Here is a 23,697-nt window from a genome sequence, read left to right on the forward strand (position 1 = left end):
TCTCATCAAAAATTATAGAATTAGAATTTCTGGAGTTGAAACCTGGACGTGCGTATTTTGAAAAAGCTTCCCAGGTTGTTCTGATGTGTTCCCCTGATGAAAGACCATTTATCTCAGTGACTATGGAGTGTCACTAATTTTTTTGAATTTTTAGTAGAGGCGGGATTTCACCATGTTGGTCAGGCTGGTCTTGAACTCCTGACCTCAAATGATTCGTCTGCCTTGGCCTCCCAGAATGCTGGGATTACAGGTGTGAGCCACTGTGCCCGGCCAGCACTTTTTTTATTTTTTTAACCTATGAACATCTGTAACTTTTATTGAAAAGTCACTCCTTTTGACTTCAAATTTTCATACTTACCCTGGGGACAATGAATAAAATGTCTGTGTCTTGGTTTTTACTCTGTAATTCATACTCTGATGGGAGTTTGAAAAAATGTTTTCAATTAGGCTAGTAGTTCAAATTCAGAAGTTTAAGAAATATTAAAACGCCTTTTCATTTGGTCATCTTATGCAGATTTTATTCTAAATTCTAATTTAATCTGGATTTTGCTTTTGCAGATACTGGCTTTGGCACTACTAGTGGAGGGGCATTTGGAACATCTGCATTTGGTTCTAGCAACAATACTGGAGGCCTGTTTGGAAATTCACAGACTAAACCAGGTAGGGTCTTCATTTGTGATATAACTGGTTTGTTTGTAGCTGGTATAGGCATTGACTTAGCGGCTCTGATCTACTTAACTTTTTCCCTCCTTCTCCATCTCCTCAGGAGGATTATTTGGAACCAGTTCATTTAGCCAGCCAGCTACCTCCACAAGCACTGGCTTTGGGTTTGGTACATCAACAGGAACAGCAAATACCTTGTTTGGAACTGCAAGCACAGGGACCAGTCTTTTCTCATCCCAAAACAATGCCTTTGCACAAAATAAACCAACTGGCTTTGGGAGTAAGTAGGATATTGCTGGAGCTCTGCATCTAATAATTTGGTTTGCTTATTGAATGTGTTGTCTTTTCTCCTTTTTTCTATGTTCATCTACCCTCTTTTCCCGCTAATTGGCAAAAATATGGGAAGAGGAAAACTTCAATATGTACTGAAAAGGTTAATAGGCTGAAAAGGAAGACAGCATCTACATCTCTATAAGGATGGAAATTTGAAGTACTGTTACTTAAGGGATATGCAGAGGAAGAGCTTCCTGATGTAGAATGGCCAGAGAAAGGGTGAAAAGCCAGGTCAGAGTAGTGTAGTTCATGTTAAGATGGGAGAATTTCAAGGAGGAATATGTTATAGTCAGCCATATTGTGCTGCAGAGGCACCTTCTTGTCTCTGTTTTATATTTGGCATGAAGAGACTAGAGCAGGAATGACATATTGGACATGACATGGTTACTCCTCCATTCTTTGTCCATGCAGATGTTTTTATTTGATGGCTTTTTTCACTTTAAGTCCAAACATGTCTTGGGGGATACTTCTCCACACAGCGCTATACTTTGAGGCAACCACTGCTAGTTCATCAGGTATGCCTTATCAAATGATGCCATTCCTGGCACAAGAGTATAGAAGAATGAATAGTTAGCCAGCCGTCAGTATTTTCCAGAGGGAAAGTTGTTTGTATAACATTGAAATATTTAACCATAACAATATATAATACAGTCTAAAGTAGTAAATCAAAAGAAATGTGCCTATTTGCTTTAAACTATATATTAAGACATGTTTTAGAAAGAAGTAGTAACAGTTTGCCAGTGAGAAATCGTAGTACTCTTTAACGTGGTAATTAGGATGTTACTAATTCTTTTTTTTTTTTTTTTTTTTTTGAGACGGAGTCTCGCTCTGTCACCCAGGCTGGAGTGCAGTGGCCGGATCTCAGCTCACTGCAAGCTCCGCCTCCCGGGTTCACGCCATTCTCCTGCCTCAGCCTCCGAGTAGCTGGGACTACAGGCGTCTGCCACCTCGCCCGGCTAAGTTTTTTGTATTTTTAGTAGAGACGGGGTTTCACTGTGTTAGCCAGGATGGTCTCGATCTCCTGACCTCGTGATCCGCCCGTCTCGGCCTCCCAAAGTGCTGGGATTACAGGCTTGAGCCACCGCGCCCGGCCGGATGTTACTGATTCTAAATATTGGCGATACATTTCTATTGCTTAGTAAATTGGCACCATATATATAACCTTTTTTTTTGAGATGGAGTCTCGATCTGTTACCCAGACTGGAGTGCAGTGGCGTGATCTCTGCTCACCACTGCAACCTCTGCCTCCCCGGTTCAAGCGAGTCTCCTGCCTCAGCTTCCCGAGTAGTTGGGACTTACAGGCACCCGCAGTCATGCCTAGCTAATTTTTATATTTTTAGTAGAGATGGGGTTTCACCGTATTGACCAGGGTGGTCTCAAACTCCTGACCCTCGTGTTCCATCTGCCTTGGCCTCCCAAAGTGCTGGGATTACAGGTGTGAGCCACCGCACCTGGCATAACTTCTTCAGAAGTCTCTGATACTTTCAGCAATATATTCCTTAGCAACAATTAAATTCATTTATGTGTAATTTTTTTTAAACTCAGCTTTTTGGAAACGTAAAGTAATCCAAGGATTTGCTATTTCTTTAAATAGTTTCTGTAAAGTAATTGACAGTGACTGCTAATTTTTCTGAAATTTTAGGGGGTGAAATTTTCCATTAACCTATATTTGATTTCTCTAATAGGACCACTTGTATATTCTAAAGTTTTCGGTTATGTGTAGGTATATGTCATAATGTATGTAAATAAAATGTACTGTGACCACTCTTGAAGTCTGTGACAAGATGTTTTCAGAAAGACAAGTTCATTCAGCATCTAGTTAAACGAGAAAAGGAGAAATGAGATAGAATTTATGATGAAACAAGGTATTTCTTTTAAGTTGTCTTCCAAGTGTGACCTTAGGTCTTTATGGACACTTACCTGACCAAAGGATTCAGACTTTGTTTCACTTGAAAGTTGTGAGCTTGGAAGTATGTATTTTTCTGTATGAAATTTCTGTTTGGGCCAGGCGCGGTGGCTCATGCCTGTAATCCCAGCACTTTGGGAGGCAAAGGTGGGTGGATCACGAGGTCAGGAAATCAAGACCATCCTGGCTAACAACAGTGAAACCTTGTCTCTACTGAAAAAAAAAAAAATACAAAAAATTAGCCGGGCGTGGTGGCGGGCTAACCAGTAGTAGTCCCAGCTACTCAGGTGGCTGAGGCAGGAGAATGGCGTCAACCCGGGAGGCGGAGGTTGCAGTGAGCTGAGATCGCGCCACTGCACTCCAGCCTGGGCTACACAGCGAGACTCGGTCTCAAAAAAAAAAAAAAAAAGGAAAAATAATAATTTCTATTTGAATATATTTGCTTGGGAGACTTGAAAGGTAAAAAATTTCAGGATGTGAGACCAGGCGCAGTGACTCACACCTGTAATCCCAGCACTTTAGGAGGCTGAGGTGGGAGGATTGTTTGAGCCCAGCAATTTGAGACTAGCCTGAGCAGCATGGCAAGAGGCACTCTCTACAAAAATTAAAAAAAAAAAATTAGCTGAGTGTGGCGGTGCATGCCTGTGGTCCCGGCTACTTGGGAGACTGAGGCAGGAGTATTGCTTGAGCCTGTGAGGTCAAGGCTGCAGTGAGCTGTGATTGCACCACTGCACTCCATCCTAGGAGACAGAGCAAGACCCTGTCTTAAAAAAAAAAAAATTGAGAATGTGAAAAAGTACTGTGGCACTAGTGCCATAGCCCAATTCCAAGGCATCTTATAGATTTCTTAAATTTCTTACTGTTATCATCTCGTTTTTCTTATTTTTAGATTTTGGAACCAGTACTAGCAGTGGAGGACTCTTTGGAACCACAAATACCACCTCTAATCCTTTTGGCAGCACATCTGGCTCCCTCTTTGGGCCAAGTAGTTTTACAGCTGCTCCTACTGGGACTACTATTAAATTTAACGTATGTATTTTCTTCCAATCTTTGTGGAATGTTTTTTCCCGCATGTATATTTCTTTGCAGGATGAATAGTAAAATTGCTTCTCATCCAGCTTAGCTTGACACTTCCTGAACAATGTGTTAAAAACAAGTTGTATAGTAGACAGGGAAACTTGTGAAATGCAAATCTAGATTATGATGTATATTTGAATTAGGCTCATCCCAATCAAATGTGTATTCATAAAATTTTATAATAAGCTGGTATAAGGTAGAATTTGGATTTACTGTGTTAAAAATTTGCTTCTGAATGGTCAGCTGTTGGTTTGGTTTGGTTTAGTTTGGTTTTTTTTGTTTTGTTTTAAGACGGAGTTTCACTGTTGTTGCCCAGGCTGGAGGGCGGTGGTGTGATCTCAGCTCACTGCAGCCTCCACCTCTTGGGTTCGAGTGATTCTCCTGCCTCTGCCTCCCGAGTAGCTGGGATTACAGGAGTCCACCTCCACACCTAGCTAATTTTTTTGTAGTTTTAGTAGAGATGGTGTTTCACCGTGGTGGCCAGGCTGGTCTTGAACTCCTGACCTCGGGTGATCTGCCCACCTCTGCCTCCCAAAGTGTTGGGATTATAGGCGTGAGCCACCATGCCCGGCCTGGTCAACTATTCTTTATGGAAATAAAGAATAGGTGGCAAATAAGAGTAACTCATCAACATTCTGTACCAGATTAAAAATACAGGTTTTGTTGATGAAATGGCTAAATGGGGCCATAAAGATTTTGTGTGTGTGTGTGTTTTTTTTTTGAGAGGGGTTGAGTGGAGGGCTAGAGTGGAGGATTTTGTTTACAGAAACATATGGAATACCACTTGATGTAAATATTTGGGGGATTCTTAGGGTACGCTGGAAGTGCAGTTAGCCTAATGGAAATCTTTGGCAGAAATAAAACTTGTTAAAATATACTCCAGAAAATGAAGAATTTCTCAGGTAAATTGGTTAATTCATAGTACTAAATTTACAACCTCGAATTTAAAGTTAAAATATAAACGATAGTGAAAAATACTGTGTGATGCCTTTTGTAAAGCACAATAGTTGAGAAAACTGGCAGTACAAGCAGGAATCATTAGTTTGACTTATTGTGCCTTTTTCCTTGTAAGGTTATCGGGGAAAAACAGATTTCCATATTTCTTTTTTTTTTTTTTCTGAAGACAGACTGGAGTGCAGCGGTGCAATCTTGGCTCACTGCAACCTCCACCTCTTCGGTTCAAGTGATTCTCCTGCCTCAGCCTCCCAAGTAGCTGGGATTACAGGCACCCACCCAAGCTAATTTTTGTATGTTTAGTAGAGATAGGGTTTCACCATGTTGGCCAGGCTGGTCTTGAACTCCTGACCTCAAGCGATCCACCCACCTCGGCCTCCCAAAGTGCTGGGACTACAGGCGTGAGCCACTGCGCCTGGTCGGTTTCCATATTTTTGTTGTTGTTGTTGTTGTTGTTGTTGTTGCTGTTTTTTGAGATGGAGTCTCACTCTGTTGCCCAGGCCAGAGTGCAGTGGCGCAATCTTGACCCACTGCAACCTCCACTTCCCGAATTCAAGCGATTCTCCTGCCTCAGCCTCCTGAGTAGCTGGGACTACAGGTGCGTGCCACCATGCCTGGCTAATTTATTGTTGTTTTTTTTTTATTTTTTAGTAGAGACAGGGTTTCACCATATTGGCCAGGCTGGTCTCAAACTCCTGACCCTGTGATCCACCCACCTCGGCCTCCCTGAGTGCTAGGATTACAGGCGTGAGCCACCGTGCCCGGCCCTCTGTATTTTTTTAATGCAACATTACAGGGCAGAATAGAAAGGAGAACTTAGATATAGAGGTTTAAATGTATATATTGGGTAAAACTTTCCTTGTGCATAGTATTACATGTATTTTAGCATGTAATTGGATGGCTTGGGTTATGGGATTAATCCTTGGGTTTGTGATTACTTTGTTACTAAGATTGATTTATTCAGATAATCTTGATGTGGGGAGAGATCAGAAATGCAGTATATTTAATCAAACACCCTTGAAACCATCTCAGTATAAAAGACCTGGGAGGACTAGTTTTAGAGTTCAGTGGTTGAGAAATTGTGTCTGAGAGAGTAGCAATATAAAACTCGGACCTACAAATTTGCCTTTATTTCTTTGCAGCCTCCAACTGGTACAGATACTATGGTCAAAGCTGGAGTTAGCACTAACATAAGTACCAAGCACCAGTGTATTACTGCTATGAAAGAATATGAAAGCAAGTCACTAGAGGTCAGTAAAATACAATACAGAGTGTCATTCTAACCTTTTTGATTCTATTGGAATGTAGCTTTTAAAAATGGTTTTGATTATTTTTAGGATAGAGGGGTTCAGTTTGGGTTTATGTAAAAAATTAACCGAATTATTTTTAAAAATCAAGTATTATTTCTAGATATCTACTTGTTTAGGCAGGGATAATATTCAGGGATATGTGAAGGTATAGCACCCCAATGGTCTTTTTTTTTTTTTTTTTTTTTTTTTTTTTGAGCTTTTTTGCCCAGGCTGGAATGCAGTGACACAATCATAGCTCATTGCAGTCTCAGCTTCCCAGGCTTCATGTCCTTAGCCTCTCAAATAGCTGGGACTGCTGGCATGTGCCCCATGCCCAGCTAATGTTTAAAAATTTTTTTGTAGAGATGAGGTCTTACTATGTTGCTCAGGCCGGTCTCAAACTCCTGAGCTCAAGTGATCTTTCTTCCTCGGCCTCCCAGTGTGCTGGGATAACAGGCATGAGCCCCTGAGCCCAGTCTAATCGTCTGTTCTGATTGGATGTTGCTTCTGTTACGCTGGGCAATGTGTATGCATGCATATGAAGGTGTTTTTAGTAAAATTATGCAAAGTCATACAGCTTAATAAAAGTTTTTCTTTTTTTTTTTTTTTGAGCCAGTGTCTCCGTCACCCAGGCTGGAGTGCAGTGGCGCATCTTGGCTCACTATGACCTCTGCGTCCCAGGTTCAAGCAATTCTTGCACCTCAGCCTCCCTGGTAGCTTGGATTACAGGTGTGGGCCACCACACCCAGCTAAATTTTTTTTTTTTTTGAGATGGAGTCTTGCTCTGTTGCCTAGGCTGGAGTGCAGTGGCGTGATCTCAGCTCACTATAAACGCTGCCTCCCGGATTTAAGCAGTCTCCTGCCTCAGTCTCCGGAGTAGCTGGGATTGCAGCTGCACGCCACTATGCCCGGCTAATTTTTGATTTTTTTGTAGAGACAGGATTTTGCTGTGTTGGCCAGGCCGTTCTTGAACCCTGGCTTTGTGATCCGTCCGCCTTGGCCTCCCAAAGTGCTGGGGTTACAGGCATGAGCTGCAGCGCCCAGCCACATTATGTACTTTTTAATGGCTGTCTTTCAACATTGAGATACTCATCCATGTTGTTGCATGAAGTTAGTTTGTTCATTTTTATTGCTTATGTAGTAGGTTGTTGTACATTGTGATAGTCGTTCCCAATTGTAGTGATTGCTTCCTTCTGCATGCCAAACTATGCTTGCTTTATTGGGCTGTGCCAGGAACATACTGACTTGAGACAAAATTGGTAAACTTTATTCTTTTTCTAAATTTTTTGCCCCACAGAATCTGCATCTTTTAATTCACTATAATTTTTATTTTATTTTTATATTTTAGGGCTAGGGAGAGTTAGGATTATTTTATGACATTTTACCGAAAGAGTGTATTGTTTTTAAAAGAAAACTCAGATTAAGATATGATTGACTCTTTGGCTTGTAGTTTTACAGTAATTGTGGTATGAATTTTAGTGTTTGTTGGAAATGTTTTTCTTTAATGATATAATGTCATTCCTTAGTTTTCTCTCTCTTAGTCATGGTTCCTATGTGAAAGTAGAACTTGAATACTAAATTCAAGTATTTAGCCTCCTAAATAATTATTTTTAGCTACATGTTAAGATTAGAAATATGTTTTCCCTCCCTTCAGGAACTTCGTTTAGAGGATTATCAGGCTAACAGGAAAGGCCCACAGAACCAGGTGGGAGCAGGTACCACAACTGGCTTGTTTGGGTCTTCTCCAGCCACTTCCAGTGCAACAGGACTCTTCAGTTCCTCCACCACTAATTCAGGCTTTGCATATGGTCAGAACAAAACTGCCTTTGGAACTAGTAAGCACTTGATATCATATTAGATTATATTGAGGAGAGACAGATAACTAAAACTAAAACATAATTGCCATTTTGGATTAAGTGCTATGGAGAAAAATAATAATTCAGGGATACCATAGGAATAGGAAGGAATGCCTGGATATATGTGGGGAAAGGGAGAAAGACAGTTTAAGATGAAGATGACTAAGGAATGCTTCACGTGAGAAGGTGATGTTTGAGCAGTGACGTATCTGAAGAAGATGAAAGAGCAAGTTGTACAGATTGCTGGGGGAAGAACATTCCAGCTAGTGGAAACTGAGTCTAAAAACTCTTGAGTTTTGGCCATTTGAAGAGAGGGCAAGGGAAAATATTGGGGGATATGGGGGCCATATTTTATACAACTTTGTAGACTAATATCAAGACTTGAATTTTTACTTGATTTAGGAAATCCTGAGAGTTGTTTAGACAGAGAAGTCATGTGATTGTGAGTAAAGGATGATTCTGAAGTCTCCTATATTGAGAGTAGGTGGTAAGAAAGAGGAGAAACAAATTACTTAGAAAGCTATTACCAGCATGAGAGGTGTTAGTGGCTTGGGCAAGGATGGAAAAGAGGCCAAGTGTGGTGGCTTATGCCTGCAATCCTAGCACTTTGGGAGGCCAAGGCAGATGGGTTGCTTGAGGTCAGGAGTTCAAGACTAGCCTGGCCAACATGGTAAAACCCTGCCTCTACTAAAAATATGAAAATTAGTTGGACATGGTGGCAAGTGCCTGTAATCCCAGCTACTTGGGAGGCTGAGGCAGGAGAATCGCTTGAGCCTGGGGGGCAGAGGTTGCAGTGATCTGAGATCACACCATTGCACTCTAGCCTGGGTGACAGAGCAAGACTCCGTCTCAAAATAATAAGGATGGAAAAGAAAAAAGATGAGGTTCTGGACCCAGTTTGATTATAGAACTGATGGGATTTGCTGATGGATTGGTTTAATGTGGGATGTGAAAGAGGAGTTAAAGATGATGACTAATTTACTTTACAAAAATACTACTTTTGCAAAAGTAATGCACATATATGATACAAAGTTCACAAAATACAGAAAACTAACCAGAGGTTATATACTTTGCTTCTACACTTTCTCCATCCACCAGTTTGCCTCTGTATAGAAAAGCAAAAATTAGAGCTTTTCATAGCCTTCTGAAGAGATGTACATACACATACACACACAAAAATACATATTTAAGTAATATTTAACCTACTTTTTCTTTTCTCTTTTTGAGACAGGGTCTTAGGTTCTTACTCATTGCCCATGCTGGAGTGCAGTGGTGTGATCACAGCTCACTGCACCCCCGACTTCCTGGGCTTAGGTGATTCTCCTACCTCAGCCACTCTATAGGCATGTGCCACCACCACACCCAGCTAATTTTATTTTATTTATTTATTTATTTTTTGAGTTGGAGTCTCACTGTTGCTCAAGCTGCAGTGCAGTGCAACCTCCAACTCCCAGGTTCAAGTGATTCTCCTGCCTCAGCCTCCTGAGGAGCTGGGGTTACAGGCGCCCACCACCATGCCTGGCTAATTTTTTATATTTTTAATAGAGTTGGGGTTTCACTACGTTGGCTAGGCTGGTCTCAAACCCCTGACATCAGGCGATTAACCAGCCTCGGCCTCCCAGAGTGCTGGGATTATAGGTGTGAGCCATGGTGCCAAGCCCTAATTTTTTTTTTTTTTTTTTCTCAGACAGAGTTTCACTCTGTCGCCCAGGCTGGAGTGCAGTGGTGTGATCTCGGCTCACTGCATCCTCCACCGCCCAGGTTCAAGCAATTCTCTGCCTCAGCCTCTGAAGTAGCTGGGATTACAGACGCCCACCACAATGCCTGGCTGATTTTTTTGTATTTTTAGTACAGATGGGGTTTTATCATCTTGGCCAGGCTGATCGGAACTCCTGACCTCAGGTGATCGCCCATCTCAGCCTCCCAGATTGCTGGAATTACAGGCGTGAGCCACCGTGCCTGCCAGCATTGGCTAATTTTTGTATTTTTAGTAGAGACGGGGTTTTGCCATGTTGGCCAGGCTGATCTCGAACTCCTGGCCTCAAGCAATCTGTCTGCTTCAGCCTCCCAAAGTACTGAGATTACTAGTGTGAACCACCATGTCCATCCTAAGTACTTTTCAATCTTGATATTCCATGATTTAGTTTAGTATGCGTTTTGTTTGTTTGTTTGTTTTTGAGACACAGTCCCACCTTGTTGACCGGGCTAGAGTGCAGTGGAGCAATCATAGCTCACTGCAGCCTTGAACTCTTGGGCCCAAGTAATATTCCCACCGTTCTGCCTGGCTAATGTTTCTTAATTTTTTCTGTTTTTTGGTGGGAGTTGGAGGACACTGTCTAGCTCTGTCACCCAGGCTGTCGTGTAGTGGCTCCATCACAGCTCCCCACAGCCTCAAACTCCCAGGCTCAAGCCATACTCCCACCTCAGTCTCCCTAGTAGCTAAAACCACAGGCACAAGTCATTATGCCTGACTAATTTTTACAATGTTTTTGTAGAGATGGGGTCCCATTGTGTTGCCTATGCTGTTCAGGAACTCCTGTCCTCAAGTGATCCTCCTGCCTTGGCCTCCCAAAGTGGTGTTATTACAGATGTGAGCCACTGTGCCTGGCCCATATTCATTATTGAATATTACATATCAGACTCTGGGCTGGATATATTCATGTAAAGAAGAGGCCTTTGTTCTCAATAACTTAGACTAGCAAGTTTAAAATACACATGCTGACTTCTAGTGTATTATCTTGTAAAATAGAAGGAAGCTGTGGACTTACAAGGGAAGATCATTTAGCCTAGTTAGACTTCTTGGGGTCAGGGTGTTATTACAGAAGTTAAAGTTTAAATCTAGAGTTAGGTGAAGGATGGAAAATGAAAAGGTTATCAAGTAGTGAATGAAGGGTAGTAGATAACATAAGGACTTGAAATAACTGGATAATGGAAGGTTTTGTATTTTTGGGTGTTTACATTTTTTTTCTTTTCTTTTTCCTAAAAGGTACAACTGGATTTGGAACAAATCCAGGTGGTCTCTTTGGCCAACAGAATCAGCAGACTACCAGCCTCTTCAGCAAACCATTTGGCCAGGCCACAACCACCCAGAACACTGGCTTTTCCTTTGGTAATACCAGCACTCTAGGACAGCCAAGCACCAACACCATGGTAAGGAAACAGACCGTTATTTACCTCCAGGTCTTACTTGTAGAGTTAAGTAATCATGTCTAACTAGCAAATTCTACCTCTACTGCAGATCTTAAGAGTTGAGGGTATTTAATGAAGGGAAGAGGACAAAGTCTTAGAATAATTAAGACCTAGATTCTAGCCTGGGCTCTACTCTTTACTTGTTGAGATGCTGTTGAGGTGGTCACTTATCCTTTCTGAAAGTATTTTTCTCATCACTAAGTAGGAACTACTTAGTGGGCTGGACTTGGCCCTCTTGAAGCTATGCCTTGGAAGATTGACTATAGCCATTCTATAGGGGATAGGAGAAAATACTTATTACTGACTATATTTTGGAATATAGCCAACAACAGGAACTAAGGGAGCTTTCATCTAGTTCCCTTAGGGGGAATCGTACAAAGAAATTTTTTGTTTTTTGTTTTTTTTTTTAAAGGGAGACCTACAACTTAGAGCCATACTGTGTCCAAAGAGAAGGTCCTCATGGTCATTACTAGTTTATTTCTAGAGATCTTTTTTAGGGAAGTATGAAATTAAAGAATGAAGTGATATGTGAGTAATTGATCAGAACTTGGAATTTACCTCGTCTTAAAATTAGAGATACTTTTACTGATTAAAAAACAAGTATGGGCTGGGCACAGTAGCTTATGCCTGGAATCCCATCACTGCCAAGGTGGGCAGATCACTTGAGATCAGGAGTTCGAGACCAGCCTGGCCAATATGGTAAAACCCCGTTTCTGCTAAAAGTACAAAACTTAGCCAGGCACAGTGGTTGGTGCCTGACTACTTGGGAGGCTGAGGCACAAGAATAGCTTGAACCCAGGGGGAGGCAGAGGTTGCAGTGAGCTGGGATCGCTCCATGGCACTCCAACCTGGGCAACAAAGCGAGACTTAATCTCAAGGAAAAAAAAGTATGCTTGTACCCCCAGGTCTTCAAAATACTAGATGACTGATTTCAGTAACATGTGGAAAAGATCAGCCGGGCATGCTGGCTCATGCCTGTCATCCTAGCACTTTGGGAGGCTGAGGTGGGGTGGACCATGAGGTCAGGAGTTCGAGACCAGCCTGGCCAACATGGTGAAACCCTATCTCTACCAAAAATACAAAAATTAGCTGGGCATGGTGGCAGGTGCCTGTAATCGAAGCTACGCAGGAGGCTGAGGCAGGAGAATTGCTTAAACCCAGGAGGCAGAAGTTGCAGTTGAGCCGAGATTGTGCCACTGCACTCCAGCCTGGGCGACAGAGCGGGACTCCATCTCAAAACAAACACACAAACAAACAAACAAAAAAGGATCATAATCCATGACTAAGTGGGATTTATCCAAGGAAGATTGGTTCAACATATCATCATTAATCATTGTAATACACTGTGGTAATATAATTTAAAAAACAACCACATGATCACCTCAGTAGATATAGATAAAACATTTGACACTTTTACATGATAAAAACACTGAAGGAAGAACAAGAAGGAACCCAGAATAGCCAAAACAATTTTGAAAAACAACAAGTTGGAGGACCCTCAGGCTTCTCTCTCTTTTTTTTTTTTTTTTTGAGACGGATTTTTCGCTCTTGTTGCCCAGGCTGGAGTGCAATGGCAAGATCTCAGCTCACTGCAGCCTCTGCCTCCCGGGTTCAAGAGATTCTCCTTTCTCAGCCTCCCACATAGCTGGGATTGCAGGCGTGCGCCACCATACCCAGCTAATTTTGTATTTTTAGTAGAGCCGGGGCTTCACCATGTTGGTCAGGCTGGTCTCGAACTCCTGACCTCAAGTGATTCACCCGCCTCGGCCTCCCAAAGTGCTGGGATTACAGGCATGAGCCACTGTGCCCGGCCTTCATGTTTCTCAATTTTATTTATTTTTCTAAGACAGGCCTCGCTGCAGTTACCCAGGCTGGAGTGCAGTGGCGTGAACTCAGCTCACTTCATCCTCCACCTCCTGGGCTAAGCGATCCTCCCTCCTCACCTCCCAAGTAGCTGGGACTACAGGCAGGCACCACCATGTCCAGCTAATTTTTGTAGTTTTTGTAGAGATGGGTTTTCATTGAGTTATCCAGGCTGGTCTCCAGCTTCTGGGCTCAAACAATCTGCTCTCCTTGCGCTCCCAAAGTGCTGAGATTACCTTTTAGCCAGGCCTTTTAGCACATGATTGTCGTCCCAGCTACTCAGGAGGCTGAGGTCGGGGAATCACTGAGGTCAGGTGTGAGCAGCTGTACCTGGCTTTACTTCTCAATTTTAAAACTTACTATAAAGCAATAGTAATTGTGTTACTGGCATAAGGAGAGACATAGACCAATTGAATAGAAGTGAGAGTCCAGAAATAAACCCTCACATTTGTAGACAATTGATTTTCAACAAGGATACCAAAACAATTCAGTGAAGAAGAATGGTCTTTTCAACATGTGGTGCTGAGACAACTGATTATTCACATGCAAAATAATGAGGTTGGATTCTTTCTTCACAGCACTGAGTTAACTGCAAAAGTTAAAATTGATCAGTTTTTTGTTTTTTGTTTTTTGTTTGAGACAGTCTTGCTCTGTTGCCCAGACTGGAGTGCAGTGGCACGATCTTGGCTCACTGCAACCTCTGCCTCCTGGGTTCAAGCGGTTCTCTTGCCTTGGTCTCCCAAGTAACTGGAATTACATGTGCGCACCACCGTGACTGGCTAATTTTTTTGTATTAAGTGGAGACAGGGTTTCACCTGTTGGCCAGGCTGGTCTCGAACACCTGACCTCAAGTGATCCGACTGCCTTGGCCTCCCAAAGTGCTGGGATTACAGGTGTGAGCCACTATGCCTGGCCAAAAATTGATCAAATTTCTTTTTCTTTTTTTTTTTGAGACGGAGTCTCGCTCTTTCGCCCTGGCTGGAGTGCAGTGGCTGGATCTCAGCTCACTGCAAGCTCCGCCTCCCGGGTTTACGCCATTCTCCTGCCTCAGCCTCCGGAGTAGCTGGGACTACATTCGCCTGCCACCTCGCCCGGCTAATTTTTTGTATTTGTAGTAGAGACGGGGTTTCTCTGGGTTAGCCAGGATGGTCTCGATCTCCTGACCTCATGATCCACCCGTCTCGGCCTCCCAAAGTGGTGGGATTACAGGCTTGAGCCACTGCGCCCGGCCCAAATTGATCAAATTTCTAAATGCAAGAGCTAAAATTATAAAACTGTTAGAAGAAACCTAGTTAGACAATAATATCTTAGATACAACACCAAAAGCAAAAGCAGAAAAAGAAAAAATAGATAAATTGGGCTTTTTCAAAATTAAAACCTTTTAGCCAGGCCTTTTAGCACATGTTTGTCGTCCCAGCTACTCAGGAGGCTGAGGTAGGGGAATCACTGAGATCAGGAGTTAGAAGCTGCAGTGCACTATCATCGTGCTATGAATAGGCCACTGCACTCTAGCCTGAGTAAGGTAATGATACCCTATCTCTAAAAAAAAAAAAAAAAAAAAAAAAAAAAAAAAAAAAAAAAAGATGGCAGAAAAACATTTATGTATCAAGGGGATATCATCAAAATGAAAAGAAGACCTGTAAATGGAAGAAAATATTTGAAAATCGGCCGGGCGCGGTGGCTCAAGCCTGTAATCCCAGCACTTTGGGAGGCCGAGACGGGCGGATCACGAGGTCAGGAGATCGAAACCATCCTGGCTAACACGGTGAAACTCCGTCTCTATTAAGAAATACAAAAAACTAGCCGGGCGAGGTGGCGGGCGCCTGTAGTCCCAGCTACTCGGGAGGCTGAGGCCGGAGAATGGCGTGAACCCGGGAGGCGGAGCTTGCAGTGAGCTGAGATCCGGCCACTGAACTCCAGCCTGGGCGACAGAGCGAGACTCCGTCTCAAAAAAAAAAAAAAAAAAAAAAAAAAAAAAAAAAAAAAGAGAAAATATTTGAAAATCGTATGTGATATAGGACTTGTATCCAGGATATATAAATAACTCATATAATTCAGTAGTAAGACAATAACTTATTTAAAAAGGGCCCAGGATTTGAATTGACATTTCTCCAAAGAAGATACGTAAGTGGTGTGATAATATGCTTAACGTCATAAGTCATCAGGGAAAGGCAAATGAAAACCAAAATGAAATACCACTTTGCACCTACTTGAAAGATATAATAAAGACAGTAATAGGCCAGGCATGGTGGCTCACGCCTTTAATCCCAGCACTTTGGGAGGCCAAGGCGGGCAGATCACAAGGTCAGGAGTTCGAGACTAGCCTGGACAACATGGTGAAACCCCGTCTCTACTAAAAATAACAAAAAATTACCCAGGCATAGTGGTGCCCGCCTGTTGTCCCAGCTACTCGGGGGGCTGAGGCAGGAGAATCTCTTGAACCCAGGAGGCAGAGGTTGTGGTGAGCCGAGATCGTGCTACTGCACTCCAGCCTCGGTGACAGTGTGAGACTCAACAAAAACAAAAAAAAAAGCCAGTAGTAAGTATTGAACCTGGAGAAGTTGGAACCATTATACATTGATGGTAGGAATGTAAAATGGTGCCACCCCGTTAAGAGAACAGTTTGGTGGTTCCTCAGAATGTTAAACAGAGTTATGATATGAACCAGCAGTTGCACATCTTGGGGTTTACCAAAGAAAAATAAGACACAGACTTGTACACAAATGAACATAACAGCATTATTCATAATGACTAAAATGTAGAAATTACCTAAAGATCTATTAACAACAAATGGGTAACCAATTGTGGTATATGCATATAATGGAATATTGTTTAACCATAAATTGGAATGAAGTACTGATACATACTACAACACAGGTGAACCTTGAAAACGTGCTAATGAAACAAGTCTGTCACAAAAGACCACATTTTTAATGACTCCATTCATATTAAATGTTCAGAATTTTTAAAAAATCCACAGAAAAAGATTAATGGTTCCCTAGGGATAGGGAGTAATTGCTGATGGGTCTGGGATTTCTTTTGGGGGTAGTGAGAATTTAGATAGTAGGGATGGTTGCACAACTGAACACGCAAAACATCACTGAATAGTCCACTATAAATGAGTGAATTTTGTGGTGTGTGAATTGTGTCTCAATAAAACTTTAAAAAACAGCACAGTGAATTCCCTCTTCAGCAAGTCTATTAGCACAATATTTTTCCTTTATTAATGCATAAGTAAAATACATTGTTAAACATAGGATGATGCAGATTGCTCATTGGAAATGAGTATAGTGTCTCATTTAGAATTAAGGCTTTTGGCTGGGTGCAGTGGGTCACGCCAGCGTTTTGGGAGGCCAAGGCGGATGGATCACCTGAGGTCAGGAGTTTGAGACCAGCCTGGGCACATTGTGAAACCCCATCTCTACTAAAAATGCAAAAATTAGCTGGATGTGGTGGTGTGCCCTTGTAGTCCCAGCTACTTGGGAGGCTGAGGCGACAGAATCACTTGAACCTAGGAGGCGGAGGCTGCAGTGAGCTGAGATTGTGCCAGTGCACTTCAGCCTGGGCAACAGAACGAAACTCCATTATCAAAAAAAGGAATAAGGCTCTTTAACATAACACTACTACCTCAGTCCGTGTTGATTTATTTTCACTGATTATTTTTGGTTACTTGATTTTAAGTCCACTCCCCAGCTTGATAGTGATTAGTTCTTTTCACCTAAATCTAAGTTATTTAGCCTAGTATTTGTCATTATAAGTTTGAAAAAATGGTAACTTTTTTTTTTTTTGTTAATCTGAGACTTGATGCGGAAACTATTGTAGGGTATCTTTTAATCTATATAAACTTCTTTGCAGGGTTTATTTGGAGTAACCCAAGCCTCACAGCCTGGAGGTCTTTTTGGGACAGCTACAAACACCAGCACTGGGACAGCATTTGGAACAGGAACAGGTCTCTTTGGGCAGACCAATACTGGATTTGGTGCTGTTGGTTCGGTAGGTTTCCACAGTTGACTGTAATTTGAAGATGTCTGTAGATTTGTTAAAGGAATTTTCTTCTAAGGATTTGACTCTCTTGCAAGTATTTTTTTATTGGGTATATTATTGTACCAGCCTAATATGATTTGATTTTGAGAACAAAAGGCAATTTGATATAAGATGTTATTTCAGGTTAACTTCAGGTTTTCAATTAGTAAATTCTTTCCTTTTTAAAATTTCTTTGCCTCTGTGCTTATGTGCATCATACTTCTGATAGCATTGGTTAAACTGTTGAGTCTAAATTCAAGTTCTTTTGCTTTGTTTGAATCAGATGATTTTTAACTCCTAGTTCTTCCCTCCTTTGTAGGTGATAAATTGGTATGATATTTGGGAATGAAATGTTTTTGGGGTTGATCAGGTTGTTGAAATTGTTGAGATACTCATGGAAGAAGCTTTGAACTTGCTGTTGTGAGTTGGTTAAAAAAAGAAAAAAGGGCCAGGTGCGGTGGCTCACGCCTGTAATCCTAGCATTCTGGGAGGCCGAGGCCGGTGGATCACCTGAGGTCGGAGTTCAAGACCAACCTGGCCAACATGGTGAAACCCCATCTCTCCTGAAAATACAAAAAACACTAGCCGGGTGTGGTGGTGGGTGCCTATAATCCCAGCTACTTGAGATGCTGAGGCAGGAGAATCACTTGAACCCAGGAAGTGGAGGTTGCAGTGACCCAAGATTGCCCCATTACACTCTAGCCTGGGCAACAAGAGCAAAACTCCATCTTATAAAAAAGGAGCACAAAGTTCCTAAAACATATGGTCCTGTTTCCATGGAGATTGAAATTTCTCTTTTCTTTTTTTAAACTTTGGACAGATAATTGAGGTGAGAAATTGAGAAAATTAGATAATGCTTCAAGACATTCTAATACTTTTGTTGTGGTCGTGGTGGTGGTTGTTTTTGAAACTGAGTCTCGTTCTGTTGTCCAGGCTGTACTGCAGTGGCATGATCTTGGCTCACTGCAACCTCTCCCTCCCAGGCTCAAGTGATTCTCGTGCCTCAGCCTCCCAAGTAGCTGGGATTACAGGCATGTGACACCATACCAGGCTAATTTTTTATTTTTCTTTTATTTGGGACGGAGTCTCGCTGTGTTGACCAGGCTGTAGTACAGTGGCACACGATCTCGGCTCACTGCAGTCTGCCTCAGCCTCCTGAGTAGCTGGGATTACAGGCGTCCGCCACCATGCCCAGCTAATTTTTGTATTTTTAGTAGAGATGGGGTTTCACCATGGTGGCCAGGACCTCATGACCCACCTGCCTTGGCCTCCCAAAGTGCTAGGAATACAGGTGTGAGCCACCACGCCTGGCCTTAATTTCTGTATTTTTTAGTAGAGGTGGGATTTTGCTATGTTGGCCAGGCTGGTAACTCATGGCCTCAAGTGATCCTCCCACGTTGGCCTTTCAAAGTGCTGGGATTACAGGCATGAGCTACTGTGCCCGGCTTCCAGTACTTTCTAGTGACAGATTTATTGATGTATAGTCCACATGCCTTACAATTTGTCTCTTTAAAGTGTACAGCTAGGTGGTTTTTAGTATATTGACAAAATGTGCAACTATCAGTAGTTTTAGAACATACTCATTATGCCAAAAAGAAATGCCATAGTCATTGGCAGTCACTCCCGATTTTCCTCTGATCATCTTAAGCCTGCTTTCTCTCTATGGATTTGACTATTTTGAACACTTCATGTAAATGGAATCATAATATATGGTCTTTTGTGATTGGTGTCTTTCACTTAGCGTAGCGTTTTCAAGGTTCGTCCATGTTGTAGCATGTTCAAAGTTTTTCTTGTAATGATTTCTTCTGGCAAAGTAAATATTTGCTACATGTCTCTTAACAGGTAAAAAGATATTTGATGGCCTTGTTATTTTTTTCTTTGCCTCACTGAAATCCGGTTTCATTGGATTCCTTTTGTTTCAGTGGTAATCCTTAGGGGTCACCATTAACTCTTCAGGCCAGAAGCATTCTGTGTTTATATTTTTTGATAGCCTTTATTCATCTTTCTTCTACCTTTTTTATAAATGTTAGGACATCTTTCCCCCACCCCGTACCCAATCCAATATACCTGAGGTAACCTGTATTTAGTTTGGTGTGTGTCTTAATATTATTTTAAATTTTCCTGTATTCTATTCTTTTTAGACCCTGTTTGGCAATAACAAGCTTACTACATTTGGAAGCAGCACAACCAGTGCACCTTCATTTGGTACAACCAGTGGCGGGCTCTTTGGTAACAAACCAACCCTGACTTTAGGAACCAATACAAACACTTCTAATTTTGGTACATATAAAAAGCAGGTTTGGCTCTCTTAAAGTTACACTGACTATACCACGCATTATTCTCCTGATTCGTATGATTGGAAATATTTAAAAGTTCTCAGGTAAGCCATAGCTTGATGTGAAGTACCAGAGGGAAAGGTTTAAAGTCCTGGATATGGCTTGAGATAATTAGTAGGCATGTAAATTACTTTTCATTTACTTTGGATTACCTCAGCAATAGCTGAGAAACCATAAAGGAAACATATTTGGTTAAGTGACACATTGTATGAGGCCAGGTTTCAAACCTGTGGTGGTATACAGGAGATACTTGGTTGTTCTTATTTTTGTTGTTGGTTTGTTGTGTTGTTTTGTTTTTGCTTTTTGTTTTTTGTTCTTTTTTTTTTTTTTTGGTGGAGAACAGGGTCTTTATATCGCCTCAGCCTCCCAAAGTGCTGAGATTACAGGTGTGAGCCACTGCAACTGGCCTGGTTATTCTTTTTTTTTTTGAGACAGAGTCTCGCTCTGTCGCCCAGGCTGGAGTGCAGTGGCCGGATCTCAGCTCACTGCAAGCTCCGCCTCCCGGGTTTACGCCATTCTCCTGGCTCAGCCTCTGAGTAGCTGGGATTACAGGCGCCTGCCACCTCGCCCGGCTAGTTTTTTTTTTGTATTTTTTAGTAGAGACGAGGTTTCACCGGGTTAGCCAGGATGGTCTCGATCTCCTGACCTTGTGATCCACCCGTCTTGGCCTCCCAAAGTGCTGGGATTACAGCCTTGAGCCACCGCGCCCAGCCAGCCTGGTTATTCTTAGTGAAAGTTGAAATGTGCCAGGTATTGTGGTAAGAACCTGTAGTCCCAGCCATTATGGAGGCTGAGTAAGGAGTATCACTTAGGAGTTCAAGGCTGCAGTGTGCTGTGATCTCACTTGTGAATTGCCACTGCATTCCAGCCTAGGCAACATAGTGGAAGCAGGTCTCTAAAAAACTAAAATAAAATAAGAAAAATAATATAAGAAAGTTGAAACCTTTCTGATTTGGGGGATTATTCAGTAGTTTATTTTTTACCGTTTCAAAAATTTGGAATGCATGTTCATTGTATACATACTCGTTGTTAAAAATCTGGAAAATACAGAGAAGATTGAACAATAATTTTAAAAACCTTAACCTACTGTCTTGGAGATATGCTGTAAAAATTTAAAACAGTTTTATGGAACATGATATTCTTACTATTATTTTATTTTTTACTTTTTATTTTATTTTGAGGTGTAGTCTCACTGTGGAGTGCAGTGGCATGATCTCGATCTCGGCTCACTGCAACCTCCGCCCTCCCGGTTTCAAGTGATTCTCCCACTTCAGCCTCCCGAGTCACTGGGATTACAGGCACGCACCACTGTGCCTGGCTAATTTTTGTATTTTTAGTAGAGACAAGGTTTCACCATGTTGGCCAGGCTGGTCTGAACTCCTGAGTTCAAGTGATCTACCTGCCTTGGCTTCCCAAAGTGCTGGGATTATAGGTGTGAGCCACCATGTCCAGTCAGTATTTTCAATATGTCTTATAACTACCTAATTATGTTTTCAAAATTCTATATGTCTTATAACTACCTAATTATGTTTTCAAAAGTCAGATCAGATATAGGAAGTTTGTTTTGTTTGTCGAGGGAAATAGTGGTTCAAATATTTCTTGAGGATTTTGTGTGCCAGAGACATCACTAGGCACTGATAGGTTCTATTTGGGAGATGAGTACAAAGACATGGTTATTTGGTATAGGTCAGCAGTTAACTCAGTTTTTTAATGAGCCTTTGAACGATCTTGTACTGGAGAAAGAGATCATATTGTACATCCGTTGGAAGATGAATATGTTTTATCTGACTGTCAACTACATGAGGAAGGTAGATAGGTCATTGATAGGTACCAATTCCTAAATTGATGTGTTTTGTTTCATTTTTATAATCCCTTTTAGTCATTTTGCTCATTCACTGCCAGAAATGATTATAGTTCCTGTAATTCCTTTTGGTCATACTCTGTTTGAAACAACTGTTTTGAGACAGTGGACTTTGTTACCATGGATGAGATACTTGGCATCTGTCTCTCTGTCTCTGTCTCTGTCTCTCTTTCTCTCTCTCTCCACCTCTCCCTCCCTCCCTCCCTCTCTCTCCCCCCTCCCTCCCTCCCTCTCTCTCCCCCCCCCTCCCTCCCTCCCCTCCCTCCCTCCCTCTCTCCCCTCTCCCTCCCTCCCTCTCTCCCTCTCTTTCTCCCCCCTCCCCCTCTCTCTCCCCCCTCTCCCCCCTCTCCCCCCCTCCCCTCCCTTCCCCTCCCCTCCTCCCTCTCTCTCTCCCTCCGTCTCTCTCCCTCTCTCTCCCTCTCTCTCCCTCTCTCTCCCTCTCTCTCCCTCTCTCTCCCTCTCTCTCCCCTCTCTCTCCCCCCCCCCCCTCCCCTCCCCTCCCCTCCCCTCCCTCCCTCCTCCCTCTCTCCCCCTCTCTCCCCAACTCCCCGTCTCCCTCTCTCCCCCTCTCACCTCCCTCCCTTCCTCCCTCCCTCCCAGGCTGTAGTGCAATGGCACAATCTTGGCTCACTGCAACCTCCACCACCTGTGTTTGAGTGATTTTCCTGCCTCAGCCTCCCGAGTAGCTGGGATTACAGGCGCCTGCCACCACAATCAACTAATTTTTGTATTTAAAGTAGAGATGGGGTTTTACCACGTTGGCGAGGCTGGTCTGGAACTCCTAACCTCAGGCGATCCGCCTTCCTCGGCCTCCCAAAGTGCTGGGATTACAGGTGTGAGCCTCCACACCCGTCCCTACTTATTTCTTACCTATAAAATTAAAATGGAAAGATGGTTAAGGGTCAGTTAGCGTTTCTCAACCTTTTCTGTTATCATTTACCCTTCCCCATGGACCCTTTGTAGACTATTTTTTTGTTTTTAAGTTTTACCTGCTGTAATGGGACTGTTTTTTCTTTCATTTATTTATTTATTTATTTATATTTTTGAGACAGAGTCTCGCTCTGTTGCCCAGGCTGGAGTGCAGTGGCCCGATCTGGGCTCACGGCAAGCTCCACCTCCTGGCTTCACGCCATTCTGCTTCAGCCTCCCGAGTAACTGGGACTACAGGTGCCGACCGCCATGCCTGGCTAATTTTTTTTTGTATTTTTAGTAGAGACGGGATTTCACCGTGTTAGGCAGGATGGTCTTGATCTCCTGACCTCATGATCCACCCTCCTTGGCCTCCCAAAGTGCTGGGATTACAGGTGTGAGCCACTGCGCTCGGCCTGTATTTTCTTTTTTTTTTTTTTTGAGACAGAGTCTCGCTCTGTCACCCAGGCTGGAGTGCAGTGGCCGGATCTCAGCTCACTACAAGCTCTGCCTCCCAGGTTTACGCCATTCTCCTGCCTCAGCCTCCCAAAAAGCTGGGACTACAGGCACCCGCCACCTCGCCCGGCTAGTTTTTTGTATTTTTAGTAGAGACGGGGTTTCACCGTGTTAGCCAGGCTGGTGTCGATCTCCTGACCTCGTGATCCGCCCGTCTCGGACTCCCAAAGTGCTGGGATTACAGGCTTGAGCCACCGTGCCCGGCCGGCCTGTATTTTCTTAATCATCTTCTCCCTTCCCCTGAGATTTTCATACCACACATATACTGTGTGTCTGTTTATGTTGTGTGGCTCTTTGGAGGGCCACAAACTATCATCTGTGATACTGTAGTCCCTCAAGAACCAATTTCCACTCCCTTTGAAAATGTGTGTGTTTAATAAAAGCTCTTTTTTTTTTGTAACATGCTTCATGTTCAAAATTAAATGCTATTTTTCTTTTTCTTTTTCTTTTCTTTCTTCGTTTTTTTTTTTTTTGAGACGGAATTTCGCTCTTGTTGCCCAGGCTGGAGTGCAGTGGCGTGATCTCAGCTCACTGCAACCTCTGCCTCCTGGGTTCAAGCGATTCTTCTGCCTCAGCCTCCCACGTAGCTGGGATTACAGGCACGCACCACCACGCCCAGCTAATTTTTGTATTTTTAGTAGAGACAGGGTTTCGCCATGTTGGCCAGTCTAGTCTTGAACTCCTGACCTCAGGTGATCTGCCCGCCTCAGTCTCCCAAAGTGCTGGGATTACCGGTGTGAACCACCACCACACTCGGCCCTTCCTTCCTTCCTTCCTTCCCTCCCTCCCTCTCTTCCTTCCTTCCTTCCTTCGTCTTTCTTTCTTTTTTCTTTCCTTCCTTCCTTCCTTCCTTCCTTCCTTCCTTCCTTCCTTCCTTCCTTCCTTCCTTCCTTCCTTCCTTCCTTCCTTCCTTCCTTCCTTT

The 23,697-nt window shown here is 42.8% G+C and overlaps 1 protein-coding gene across 1 annotated transcript in view; it reads left to right on the forward strand.

Moving 5' to 3' along the window:
* NUP98 (nucleoporin 98 and 96 precursor) overlaps positions 1 to 23,697 on the forward strand; it is a 129,124-nt gene that overhangs the window by 18,297 nt on the left and 87,130 nt on the right. The window contains 8 exon segments of the mRNA XM_050756048.1: positions 559 to 660; positions 767 to 943; positions 3,792 to 3,931; positions 6,076 to 6,183; positions 7,877 to 8,057; positions 11,065 to 11,228; positions 16,986 to 17,123; positions 19,295 to 19,382. Of these exon segments, the coding sequence (XP_050612005.1) occupies positions 559 to 660; positions 767 to 943; positions 3,792 to 3,931; positions 6,076 to 6,183; positions 7,877 to 8,057; positions 11,065 to 11,228; positions 16,986 to 17,123; positions 19,295 to 19,382 (1,098 nt within the window).

The sequence above is a fragment of the Macaca thibetana genome, chromosome 14 (assembly GCF_024542745.1).
Source record: "Macaca thibetana thibetana isolate TM-01 chromosome 14, ASM2454274v1, whole genome shotgun sequence".
Taxonomy (NCBI): Eukaryota; Metazoa; Chordata; class Mammalia; order Primates; family Cercopithecidae; genus Macaca; species Macaca thibetana.